Raw genomic sequence first — 14,350 nt, 5'->3', positions numbered from 1 at the left:
GAATGCTTAAAAATTTTAAAATTTTGACTTTCGATACTACGTTGTATAATTATGAAGACTCCTAAAATATATACGAAACTGGTCTGTGGTATGTAAATATACTAAGGTTCAATAAAATATTAGGTCGGACAGGCCATCAAAACTCCTGAGCGGTAGAAAATGATGTACAACATACGGCAAGAACTCTCATCAAAAACTTAAACTATTTTATGTGACAGCATCATAGCGGCAACACAGAGCAGGCAGACAAAGTCTAATGCCTAGGTTATTCGACGTGCTCAATGGGAATTCTTATTGCTCATGATACTGTGTTTAAATAATCTATCTACTTCTCAAATGGTCACTGAAAGTCCCAAGTGACCCATGGTAATACGGTATCACGTCCATAAAAACTTGTAGTTGATAGATCTTGCAAGGGGTAGAATGAAGCGATCAGAAGCGATAACGCACACAGGGATTTCAAGCAAGTCGCGAACATCCGCACTAATTTTCTAACTGATGATAAGTACCAATGCCAGACCAAATTAACTGACATGTGGTGAACTAGACGATATATAAACGCAAAAAGTAACAACAAAGTTAATAAAGATCAATAGAAATGTTAATATATAAGTTAATTATCACAAATACAATAGAAAGTTGGGACTTTACCTAAGTTCACTAAATTGGTGCGTGTTCGGCTTTGGTCTGGTACTAAGAAACCACAATTATAAATGCTTGGTAGTTCCAATCTGGTTGACGAACTCTCCAGTGATATAATCTAACGTAGGATGTGATATATTCCAATTACAGTCTATAAATATAGATAGTATTTGATTTAGACTTCAGTTAACTCGATCACAAACGAAGATAGAACGAGGAATGTGTGAGTAGTAGTGTATTTGTTAGCCAGCAAAAGTATGTCACGCTATGTGGTTGTACAACGGAAAAGTGTGTTCAAGGTCATTGGCTAGAACAACAGGCACAGTCGTTTAATGATAAATATACATACAGTGAAAGGTTGACAAAATAAATACAAATAATATTAAAAACTATTTACAAAATAAGTTTGTCAGGTCATTCCAAATGTGAATTTCTTTGAAGACATAATATGCATTATGCTTTGCTACTTTATTTCATTCGCACCAACTAAAATTCAGTAATTTGACACAGTGATATAATTACGAAATGATCATACATCTTATCTTTCAATTGTGAATCTTCACGGTCAGGTTTGCTATAGTCACAGAGAACCAATTTAATTTTGTAAGCACGGGTTGTGGGTATGCGTTACAAGTACACTCTTGGCGTTTTCGTGAATTTTAGGTGTTACCGTGGTATTTGTTAAATTTCTCTGAAATAGGAAGTTAAGTAAGTTTACCAACCAAAAATTCACTTTCCTCAGTTTGTGATATTTTATAAAACGATTGTTTTTGGGATGGCACACAGCAGAACTGAACTTCCACATATACCGACAACTAAAGCATCCGTGGTTTCTTATCCCCATCAGTCAATAGATTATATAAAAGAGATACCGAAATGTGATCGTCAGAGCTTAGTTGAATGGAGATTAGGTGTTCAGGAATCAATTACTGTGGGAATACTTGAAAAAATTTCACTTCTAAAGGCTGATATGATTGAACATCTTAAAAGGTCAAACTTTCTGGAGCACGAACAGAAGTCTCAAAAGGATATTCTCATCAACGAAATTAAAACCCTACTTCAAAGCATTGAGAAAATCGATTTAGAAGTTCGTGTAAGTTGTTGACAGGACGTTTTATTTATGAGAATGAATTTTAGGTTCCTTCCCTTCTGTTTAATAAGATAATCAAGGATTGCATGTATGTATAAGAGATCCTCTGGTTGCATTTAGTAGCGATGCAGTTGATGGCTAATATTATTTTGGCTTCTCAACATGATTTTAGGGGTGGATTTTTGTAAAGTGAATCGACACGTAACGCAAGTGGAAAATTACACTTTTCGTCACTAAACTTTGACCTCCTTCCACTTTTCTTCACTCAAAGTGAAATTACTTCTTGTGATTTTCTCCCTAAGTGTCTGAACAATATATTTTCTCTAAATGAAAATTAGAAAGTTCGCTAATAGTACTAGGATTATTATAAATGTAAAAACTTAAAGACATACTGAGAATAAACGAGCTTTCAGGTTGACATAATGGAAGTCTACGGATTTCCGTTTTGCAGACCGGAAGTTTGTTGCTGAGCTATTATATTCTGGTTTCATAAACCATTGCCAATGTACTCTAAATACTTACGTTTTCTTCCTTGTTATGAACATGATGAACAAAGCTCATGTATTTTATCCCCTTCTACATTATACAGCGTTTCAAAGGTGTCTTGAAATAGCTCAACAGTTACCAGCTGTAACTCAATTTTAACTTTTTTTTGAACTGCCTATGTATGCTTTTATATTGAGTTGGGGTAGAATATGAAACATTTTTAGTCCGCTTTCTATTTTGTAGTTTTTTCTCATTGTTTGTTGATGCTTGTGTGTTTGGTTAAGTACAAACAATATCGTTGGAAAAATCCTTGATCGCGGTAGATTCGTATAAATGGTTATCCCTTTTTCCATATTCATTTTAGAAAGTCCTCAGGATACATATTTTATCTCGATATGCTTAGGCAGCTTCTAGCCTGTATATGAATAAGTACACACATATTGGTCAGTGAGTTCTTCATAATGCTAACAATTTCGAATTTCATATGGAATATCTTCTCATTTTTTATTGATAGCATCTAATCAGTTGAAGCTTAAATTGGACCTATATATAAAATAAACATGTCTAAAAACTTCTCCTGCTGCAAAGATTTACATTTTTTACTTTATAACAAATACAAAGTTGGATTTCGATGTTATTTCAACCTCAGAAAGTGTGAAGATGCAATAAGTCAGTTAAAGAGTGAGCAAGCAAAGGTTAAATAAATGTAGATATAGAATCAGTCTGATTCATCTTCATAAATATGTATGCTATAGTTTTTAATAAAAATGGTATTTTTGAGAAAATTAATCACCCAGGGATTTACTTGCAATAAGAACGTCGTCCTTATCTGAGGGTTTTGGTTGACATGTTGATTCAAAGGATCATAAAACAAGCAGATGAGAAAACTCATCAAACATAAATTCTATTGATTCAATCAAAATCGACACTTAAAATTTGATATAAATATTTTCACCTCACATTTTGTGCCAGCAACGGCAACAACAGATTATTTACTGTTTATAACTAAGTATAACTTAAATAATCTATGGAAAGTCTTAAAAAGAACCTCCATATGCAGTTACATGCGTTAGACCTAATTTATATCAGGTCCCTTACGCCAAGCTTTTCCGGTTAAAAAATGTCTCCAAATTCAGACCTTCACGAAACGTCAGAAAATCCAATTTTCTACTCATTTGGATATTACAAATATATTATTTTTATTTATAACAATCAACCCAATGCTCAATTTATTCGAAATTATCAAATCAAACCTTGGTAATGACACTTACTGCATATTTGTAATTTGGCTGAGCACTAAAAAATGTGAGATTAATACCCAGAAACTAACTTAAACCATTATCTTTACTAACAGAGGGGACCAAAGTTTGCCACCGATACCATAGATTTAAAAGTTTTGTAACAAAAGCGACATTAGGCTTTATTTTTGCTAATTGTTGTTCATCATAACAGAGACGATATAAGTTTATTGATGAAATGCACAGGATGAATTTTATATTGGCGAAAGCATATCAAAATATTTTCCTACATAAGGCTTTTTGAAGAAGATCAATAAAATATAATTTAAAAAATAATCATGTGCAATATAATAGTCATATTGTTTACTTACACGTCTGCTTACATGTATTGATCAGCCTGTCACATCAAAAATGCCTAATCCATTAGTTTCATATCAAGCTAGAACAAGAAAATTGTTCCTGTTTGCCTAAGATGACACCTTATGATAGGATATAAATCAAGAGAAACACTTTTTTGAAGTGTGGTAAACTTGGAGTAGAGAAAAATGCAACCCTAATCTAATAAGGCATTAAGTTGTAATATGAAAAGGATGTTGTAACTGAAAATCTTATATGTTTTAAGATTGCTCCATGTAAAGTGGATGATTCTTTCTTTTATTTTCTACTCAATGCATCTGTCCATTATTATTTGGATCAAACTCTTGTGTTTCTACTTTATTTATTCTCTTGACTATCTTACCCACTGCTGTCATAAAATACTGCAGGTCATAGCAAAACGTTAATGCATTATTAGTAATTTGATTATTTAGGTAAGCTTCAAATTAACTTTCAGCTAAATGTTTCTCGTTTTATTTAAAATGTAAAATTTTACAGCATTTATTGATGTATTTGTTTCACTTTGTATTAAAAAAAAGAAATTTGAAGAAAATGTACGAGATAAATGGTCTACGGTGAAAGATGCCGCTGTAAACCTAAAAAATTTAGAAAATCATCATTTAACTAGCTTAACGGATGTAAGGTGAGCCATATTCTTAGGGCTATTAATATTTTATTTCTTTTTAAAATGTATTTTACTTAGAGTACATTGAAAATTAGGAACAGTAGGAAAGAGTTTATTTATAAGTTTTGGTCACAATTATTCGATATATTTTTCAAATTTAATGTGATCTCTTTAAAAGTTTTAGTAAAGGCCCATAATACAAAATTACTGATATTTTAAAGCTTGCAAAATATTTACACACTTTTCTTTGAAAGATTCACTTACTATATCAGTGTACTATAAAAAAGTTAAAAAAGGAGTAAAAAAGCGATCAGTGCTAAGATTTGTTGTTTTCAAATCAATTAGATTCAAAAAGAAAACTGTAAAAATGCTTACATCTACTATTTTTTATAAATTATTTATTTGTCATTTTAGACTGTCGTTCGGTTTTACGTACTTGTTGTATATAAAGCTAGCTTTCTGGACAAATTCGTCTTACTTGCTGACTGGGTTATCAATTTTTCTGCCAAGGATTCCAGTTTGAGAGTCACTGGAAGTCTTTTTACCACAGTAGTAGCCTGATGAATGCTACTAATAGGATTGCTTTCAAGCAATATTTATCGGAACGTGGAGTGTAAGTTAACACAGTCGACAGACTGAGATAAGAATTTCAGTACCTCAAACATCACTACGTGTGCAGGACATTTTAAGACCAAAAGGGAAGATAGTTTAAAACTAACTAGATTGCAGAACACATCACAAGATGAAAATAGATGATCGGAAGCAATGTACATACTAGATAAATACGTTATAATTTCATCAAATATGATTCACTGAAACATCGTATTAATAATATTACTTGATAATATTTAAACAATATATAAGTAAATATACCAGTTGATTGCTTAATAGTAATAAGTGCAATTCCGATCCCTTAAGACGTGTAAGTTCTCACGATACTGAAAATACAACTTACCGACAAGTTCTAGCAGGAAATTTTTACGAGGTTTCCGCGAGCCGTCCTTATCTAATATAAAACTGAATGCACTGTGATACTAAGTCATCTAGATTAGTGGTCACAATACGACTTGAGTGATTGAATTCGATTAGCAGTATAAAGTATACAGAGTAAAATCAGTTACTGTTCAGTAATCAATTTGTGGGTAACTATCATTTTAAAGGTGAAAGTTTAATGGCTAATTACTATAGTTCCTGTTTAAACACTGAAAACACGAAGTCCAGCGAAGAGATCTGTTTTCAACGAATTTGTTACCAAGCTATACAATCTAATATACTTATGAAATGTTTTTACGTTTCTTGAGGATATATGAATATAAATACGATGGTGCAATTGAAAGATTATAATACTAGATTACGTAGTATGAATAAGAACAACAAAATTAACAAGTTAGCATCGAATTATAGTGTGAATGCAGCAAGATGATTAAAATGTTTTTTTACATTAATTGAAGGTAATTAAAGGTAATAGAGGTGCAAAATTAAATGAAGTGATATCAAAAACAATTTTGAATACAATCACGAGGATATGAGACATAAGTAAAGGAAGCAGGGTATTACGAAATGCAATAATAATATTATTATTAAAGATAGATTAAGGTCAAGGTAATGATAAAAATAGGACGTACTTCTTTTGTAGGTATAATTTTGGCTTGAGCTCATGGATGGTGTTTTGAGGAGTTGGATACGAAGGAATTTAGGTAGATCTGTACGAATTGTTTACAAAACCTTGGAGTCAATCTGTAGATCGGGAGAATGATTAGAGTCGATTAGATGTTGAAGAATGAGACTTCTGACCGCTTTCCTTTGACTCTTGTGGAACCACCTGGGGACACGTTCGCGTAACTGAGTTGAAAGCAAGCACTGGCTACATCCTACGTATCTAGCTACACAAAAGCGTATGTCATACGACTTCACGGAACTGGTACTTTAAAATAAACAAATATACATCTTGATAATAAATTCGTTGATAAAAGATCCCTTTGCTGAACTTCATGTTTTTAATGACTATGGTCTTCATTTTCCTTTATTTGTGGCTATGGAATTGCTATCATCCAAGTGTAGAGTTTAACAAGTTTTATTTCTCTAACCGAAGTCTAAATTTTCTATGTTAGTTTATTCTTCATTCTTTTGTATAAGTTCTGCGTTGATAAGTCTACTGCTGTACACTAGATTTTGAAGAAAACATAAATAAATAATCGTTTTAATTATCTGTTTAATTTTTAAAAAATGTGTGCACAGAAGTCGCATAACGCGTTGTGACCAAGCTATATCGACATTATCACAAAGAACAAATCAAACAATTGAAGAAGTACGCCAATTGGTGGATACTCATAAACATGATATAAATGAATTGAATGGTCAACTTAAATTACATGAACATAAGGTAAGAAAGACCTAATAGTCTTCAGGTTTTGTTCATCTCTCAGTAAGTTTAGTGTCTTCATTTAATATTATATGAAATACTTAAGATAAAAATGAGTAAATTCGGGTAATAAGAAGTACAGAAGATTACTAACCCCAAGAATTATAGCAAGATAAAGAATGGATTAGTTTATCTTGATTACAATTGTCTTGTATTCTTCAGTCAGAAAATTACCCAGTCCGAACGCAACTGCCACCAAAAGTCATTGGCTTCATGGTCTGATGTTATATTTCTATCTGTGAGGATGTAGCCTTTTTAAACTTATCTCTATACTTTCTGGCATGCGCGTTGATATATGCTACATATGGATATGTAAGACCTATAGGAACAACTTCGGTCGAAAAACATTTTCAGCCTCACTAATCGATTTACCTCATCCTCCCACTACCCTATACCTAATTCCAGTGTTGTTTTCTCAGTGATTCTATCATCAGTAAAAACATAATTTTAACCCACAGTTAAATAGAATGTTCTTTTTTACCAGACGGTAGAAAAATCTTCAGTAATCTGTGAACGATTCATGGATTATACTAAGCTTTTATTCGCAACCATTGAAACCGTTACGGTGATTAACTGAACAATCGTCAGTGCTTCAAGCAAATAGGGTCGATTTAATATAGATTTCTTTCTAAATGTCACCGTACTATTCTTATTACTTATAAGTTTCAAGCTTTACGAGGCTTTTGCAAACATTCATAGTTTTGAGAGTAACCGAGATTAGCCTTTCGGACACTATCACTAGACGTTCTTGTGAATAAGCTGAAATCATCAAGTTTAGATTCCCTTCTATTAGTGACTTGAAAAGAAGCTCTACGGTAGGGCAGAGCAGCTGCCTCATGCATCTCTATTTGAAACAGTCCATTTTTGTGACGGTTTTTGTGTTACATTACGCACTAAGACAGTACTAACATCATTAAAATTTGATTTACAAGTCATTCTAAATCGGAAAACCCTTTCGCAGGAATAACATAATAATGATATATCAGTGATACTCCGATGAGTGGAAATTTGAATTTTTGACGTACCGTTGGAATATCATAAGTAGATCACCATATTATTATTACCAATCTAATCAGTGCTTAATTTATTTGAAGTTATCTAATCGAGTATCGGTATTAATATCTTCCATAGAAATAATGAAGACATTTAAATTGCCAGAATAAAGTGATTATTAGCCTTTCCTACTGTATTCAAAGTCCTATTTAACCTTCCTTTTTTACATCTTACGTTCTCTTATATTTTATTGATTTCTCTATTTCAGTGATTATGAAATGATATTTTCCGTTCTTTTTCATTTATAAATAATTTAACAAATTCTACATTTTCTAAGTTATTGTCTGTTTGTATGCACTTGTAATAAAATAAGAATACATTTTCGTCAGACCTTTTTTGACTGGATTGCTTTCCGCAGTCCAGTAAAGCATAACATTCTTGTGTTTCCTAGATGTAAAATTTGTAAAAATGTAACCTTACTTCAGGTAAATACTACTTTTATTCTTCCTTTCACCACGTTTATATTACACAAGATTATGCTGTCTGACTACTTATCTGTAATTTAGTCATTTATATATAGTGTATTTGTTAGTTTCATCACATACAGACAACAGTTCTTGCTTTGATAAAAGTCAAATAACGTTAGGTTGTGTTACTATAGCAGTTAGCGGCGAAACGTAAATTTAAATGTTATTTGATAGCATTGTAGTACTTCCTGTCTGTTGTACTGAATAAACTGATTTAACTTGGTGCCTTGTATAAAATAATTATTTTATTTTCATTAGTGGCTAACTTCTAGATGTTTTTTGAGGTTCAGGAGGGAAACTCGAACGTATGCGATCAGCCACTTTGAAAGCGAAGCAGTAATATAACATTTATATTGGATGAGGATAGTGTTATTTCCCAAATGCTTATCTCTTTTTGCTTCCTTCTTAGCAATCCTTCCAGTTTCATAAGATTAAGTCAGCCAAAAGCATTGCACGACCTGATGCAAGTGTGTATTAGTGTGAATCATCACAAGTGACTTTGATATAGGGAGTGTAAACTAGCAGGATCATCAAAATCTTAGAAGTCCAGGTGATGCCACCAATGTTAGTGATAACCCACTTACTGGGAAATACAGTTCAGTTTCAATGAAAGGAATAGCAAAATTAGACCTGTATTCGAGATTCAGATGATGACAGAAAACTAGTTTCCTCTGTTATGGTCGTTTTTGAATCATATAATCGGTTGTATTTCGAGATTGGTTAGTATCATCGCCTAGATTGGCCTATAGGAGTGAAGTAACTGAGAGTTTCATTAGCTCTGGTGATCAGGAGTCCGATGAGATCTCCGGACAGATTCAGAAACCCCGATCGGCTTTTGCCAACTTGCATCACTTGTGGCGTAGGTGAGGTATTCTCCTGCGGATGAAGGGATCAGCATATTGTTTAGCAGCTCACCATGTTTTACTATATGACTATGAAGTGTGAACTTTAATAGTAGAGGATCTTTTAGGTTCCTTTTATTGATAATAGTCTACTTCGAACGATATCTCGAGTTTATTATCAGTACTGAGTGAGTAATGTGGAAACCAAACCTAAAGTACAAGGCAAAGAAGCTAATTAGGTTAATGAATTGATGAATCTTCATCGGCCGAAGTGGGTGGGACATATTTTAAGTATTCACGACCATTGTTGTCTGCCGTAGAAATAAGTCAGAAGAAGGCTTGAGATAGCCAAATCAAAATATAGCATCAGCCCATGAAGCTACTAATTGTTGTACTAATTCATGTTGGTAAGTCGAATGTACCTGGTTTATGTTCACCCGATTTTCGTGACCAGTGGTTGGAGATATTGAGTGACATGGCTCAGCTTCATCTATTTTTTATTTTATCTTGGATCCTAAGTTTCAACATTACTCTATACTTATTATTCTGAAGCGTCATTCGCTCTTTTCAAGTCATATTCCTTATGAGCAATATTTCTTCCACTATCAAAAATACTACTGTTTCTAACTTTTTGGTCCTCACCTTGATAAATTCGTTTTTCTGTACTGACGTGATGTAGTAACTTGAACTAATGCACATATACGCCATGTTTCACGATACTTATGACTGACTTAGCGCCAAGTGAAGATTGCAGTTATTTTGCATCAAACCCAGAAAATATATAACATAAAGTTAAAAGTTGAACTACCACTAATATTTTCGTGCAACGTAAACTTTTATGGTTATATTATAATAATTAAAAAGTCGGGCTTAACGACTTCAGGTGAAATATAGGGTGATAGTTAATATTTTTTCACAGACCATTAGTTTAACCTTCAAATGACTATTGGAATGTTTTACAGTAGCATAAGTTTAGGTCTTTGAATTCACTTAATATACCCAAAATTTATCATTTTCACTGTTTATTTTCCTCAATTCTCATAGTTTGCTGAAATAACAAATCAAATTGATCGTGATAATGTTAAATTTAACTCCGCTGTTCAGCGTTTAGAGGAGACATTATATAAACAAATTGCCGATGTTGAAAGACGTTTACAACAAAAGATCAGTGAATTACAGAATGAAATTCAAGTATCTATTCAACAATGTCAAGATGAAAAAAGATCCTTAGAATCACGTTTGCTTGATAGTATACACACAATGGCAGCAAACCTTGAAAATCGTATTGTGAGTGTTAACTATAGAAATTTTAAAATATTTTGTTTAAAATAATTTTTATTATTTCGCTTAATTTGGCAAAATTCTTTGACACAGAATAACAATTATTCACTAATCAAAGTGTACAAAGTGATATACAATCTGTTGATTGCGTTAAAGCAATAATTACTGAATATTTAGATTAGTATATATGTCAGTAAAAAAGAGGTATTCCATGCTGGATTTAATGCATTTCGATGGTGAATATTATGGCTCATTTAATTGTATTAGGAACTAATGATTTGAGTGTTGTAATTCTTGTAATAAACATTCCAGTTATTTAATTTTTATGTAAATATTTATTTTTATATTTTAGTTTATATCATGTAGTTCAATAAAAATTCAGTCAGTCAGTAACAATGTAGAACTTCGTACGTACGTACATCAGTTCGAGTTGCCACACCACATTAGCATAGAGATGCAGTGGTCGATTCAAATCCCGTAGTAGTAGAGGTAATAAGAGTATAAGCAGTAATCGGAAAGATTAGTGTTTGGAGATGTTACTTAAAGAATATAATACAGTGAAATAAACTTGAGAGGAGAAAAGAAAAGAGACAAAGAGGAATAAGGAGATCAAAATTTGGGAGAACACAAAGAGTGTATGCACCTGCGCCATTGCAAACGATTTTGAGCCATGTCATTCAGGGTCTCTAACCATCAGTTGCTATCATCTCGCGGTCCCCAACCAGGTAGTCTACACCTACCAACATGACTAAGTCTACTTGTCAGTGACTTCATGAACCTGTGCCATGTTTTAGTCTGGCCGCCCCTAGCTTTCTTCCAACCTACTCCTATACCACTGAACATCGCACATCGAGGCAGTCGGTCGTTGGGCATACGTAACACGTGTCCAAGCCATCTCAACTGATGAAGTTTCACTACGTCATCAATGGATTTGCCATCCTTACCTAGTACCCGTTTCCTAACAACTGCATTACTTACTCGATGGTCCCAGGATATACGAGCAATATTTCGAAGACGCCTATGATCAAATACTAGTAACCTACGGATATCCTCTATTCTTACCGGTCGTGTTTCACTGCCATAAAGTAGGACGGAACGAACTGCTGCGCAGTAAACCCGTCCTTTGGTTGATAGATGGATATCTTGTCTACGCCATAAATGACGAAAGTTGGTAAAAGCTAGTCGAGCCTTCTGTATGCGTGCTGAGATTTCTTCACACACCAGACCACAAGGGATGATGAGACTTCTAAGATAAGTGAAGCGATCGACACGCTCAATTACTTCACTCCCTATCATTAGTTCGGGTGTCAATGCAACCCAATCCTGAAGCAACATTTTGCATTTCGAGGGGTAGAATCGCATCCCGAACATGCTTGCATTGTTGCTTAGAGTGGTCAAAAGACTCTGCTTTTTGTCAGCGTCTTCGCCAAGTAAAACTATGTCATCAGTATATTCTAAGTCAACAAGTGAACCTCCCGGCAGAAGTTCAACCCCTGGGAATCCAGACGAAGAGAGTGTTATCTCTAAAAGTACGTCGACGACAAAGTTGAACAAGAATGGAGAGAGTGGACAGCTCTGACGAACACCACTTGAGGTAATCAATTGTGATGACAGTTCATCATAAGCTCTCACTCTACCAGTTGTGTTCGAGTAGAGAGCCTTTACAAGGTTAGTGTACTTGTTTGGTACTCCTTTCAGTGACAAACACTGCCATAGAACCTCACGAACAACAGAGTCGAATGCCGCCTTAAAGTCGAGAAATACTACGATTGTGGGGCGTCTGAATGTGTGTCTATGTTCTAGAACCTGACGTAGTGTGAATATCTGGTCCATACAACCACGTCCAGGTCGAAAACCAGCCTGATTTTCTTTAGTCTGTCCTTTACGAGCTTTGGTTAGGCGTCGAAGTATTATTGAAGCTAATATTTTAGACAATATATTAGTCAAACTGGTTCTTCTGTGATTGTCACAAGAGGACTTTTGTCCTTTCTTATAGACTGGTACAATCAGTGGTTGAGACCAGTCGGATGGGATTACATCCAGTTCCCAAATTCTACCTAAGACCTCAGTTAATCTCACTGCTTATACTGGACCACCATCCTTAAAAATCTCAGGAGTAAACCTGTCAGGGCCTGCTGCTCTCCCTCGCTTCAGATTTCCTATGGCTTTTTCAACTTCGTAAAGAGACGGAGGACCTACATTAACTTGCCATTCAGGTTGACCGGAGATGGTGGAAAACCGAAGTGTGGCTGAAGGCCAGTTGAACTGATCCCTAAAGTGTTCTGCCCATCGATCCAGTCTTCTGGATTGAGAATGTATAATATGTCCATCTTTCTCTGAGAGTTTTTCGCTAACAGTCGGGTTCCTAATACCGGTTTCCTTAACAAGTCTGAACAATTGTCTGCTATTACCTATTGCCGCTGCCTTTTCCATCTCTCTTGCTTTCGCTACCCACCACTGTTCACGATCATTGCGTAGACTACTTGTCAGCTTGCGCTTAAGCTGACTCCGCTCTTCATTATGTTTAGAGCCAGGTGGAATGAGTTTCCGAGCATCAATCAGTGAGATAGGTGCTGCTGAGATCCAGTGTTGCTCCCTAACCTTGTGGTGTACCTTATTGGCAGATATCACTGATGTTTCCACAGCTTTTCGGATATCATTCCATGCTGCCTCAGGGTGGGCATCACATACATGGCTGCGTAACTTTTCCTAGTTGTTCCTGAAATATACTCTTAGCTTGAATATCATTAAGTAGGCCCCTAAGAGGTTTCCTTGCAGCGTCTTTCCTACGTCCAGTAAGACGCAGACAGATACGCGCTCGTACTAGAGCATGATCTGAATCTAAGCATGTGCTCCAGAATTAGCGACAGTCTTCTATCGAGCCCCTCCATCGGTGGCTGATAGCGATGTGATCTATTTGGGTCCAACGTTGGGACGAATTAGGGGGTCGCCATGTTAAAAGATGTTTTTCCTTATGCTTAAAGTTAGTATTTGCAAGGAACAGGCAGTTATCTGAGCATAGCTGCAACAGACGGTCTCCATTATCTGTTCTTTGAGCGACGGTGCTATAAGATCCACCCAGGTGTCTTTCCCTATCGCTTAGTTCACCTACTTGAGCATTAAAATCACCGGCCATTATTACTACATCCGAACGCCTAGCTTTAAGGAGGGGGTCTGAGAGCTTCCTGTAAAACTCATCTTTTACATCATCTGCGCTGCAGTCAGTGGGAGTATAGGCAGAGACGACGAAGAGGCAACGACGAGTGTCCCTATCTTTTCGGATCCTTACTGTTCCGTTCAGTCGGACAGCGCACAAACGACTGTCTACTGGGACCCACTTTAAGAGAGCTAGTTCTGCCCTAGAACTCAATGCTATACCTATGCCGGCGAGGCCGCGGGAATCAGAATCTGGGCTTCCAGATACACGAAGTGTGAATCGAGTTGTTCTTTATTTTGACATGGTGAGGTCAAATAGATGACGCTACTCGGATCCTGTATGCGCGTTTCGGAGACGCAGCACACATCGATGGCGCGGGATTCTAAAGTCCTAGCTAAGGAAGCCTGTTGTCCTATTTGGCACAGTGTTCGGACGTTAGAAGCCCCTACGTGTAGTTTAGAGCGTGGTTTCAGGAGACCAGGAATAGCGTTCCGCGTACTCTAATCGTTTGCCCTAGCGGTGCTGGGTGATAAAGAGACGTGAGGAGGGTTAGTCATGGAGATGAGAGAGGTATTAGGAGGTGTAGGAAGGATTTGAATGTGACCAACTTGGTCTTGTGTGCTGTTACGGGTATGAGGGCTGATATCACTTCCCGGCTGCCTACACCGTGGA

At 35.5% G+C, this 14,350-nt stretch overlaps 1 protein-coding gene across 2 annotated transcripts in view; it reads left to right on the top strand.

Annotated features, from left to right (window-relative positions):
- The first annotated feature begins 1,224 nt into the window (after window positions 1-1,224).
- The window catches only part of MS3_00007669 (uncharacterized protein), a 28,106-nt gene continuing 14,980 nt past the window's right edge, over window positions 1,225-14,350 (top strand). For both annotated transcript variants that reach the window (XM_051215982.1, XM_051215983.1), the window contains exons 1-5: window positions 1,225-1,350; window positions 1,385-1,735; window positions 4,371-4,474; window positions 6,695-6,839; window positions 10,285-10,527. In XM_051215982.1, the coding sequence (XP_051066529.1) occupies window positions 1,418-1,735; window positions 4,371-4,474; window positions 6,695-6,839; window positions 10,285-10,527 (810 nt within the window). In that variant the 5' untranslated portion in view covers window positions 1,225-1,350; window positions 1,385-1,417. The remainder of the gene's footprint in view (window positions 1,351-1,384; window positions 1,736-4,370; window positions 4,475-6,694; window positions 6,840-10,284; window positions 10,528-14,350) is intronic.

This window comes from Schistosoma haematobium, chromosome 4, assembly GCF_000699445.3.
Source record: "Schistosoma haematobium chromosome 4, whole genome shotgun sequence".
In the NCBI taxonomy this organism is placed as follows: Eukaryota; Metazoa; Platyhelminthes; class Trematoda; order Strigeidida; family Schistosomatidae; genus Schistosoma; species Schistosoma haematobium.
Note: the sequence above shows the minus strand (reverse complement) of the source record. Positions and strands in the feature narration are given on the sequence as shown.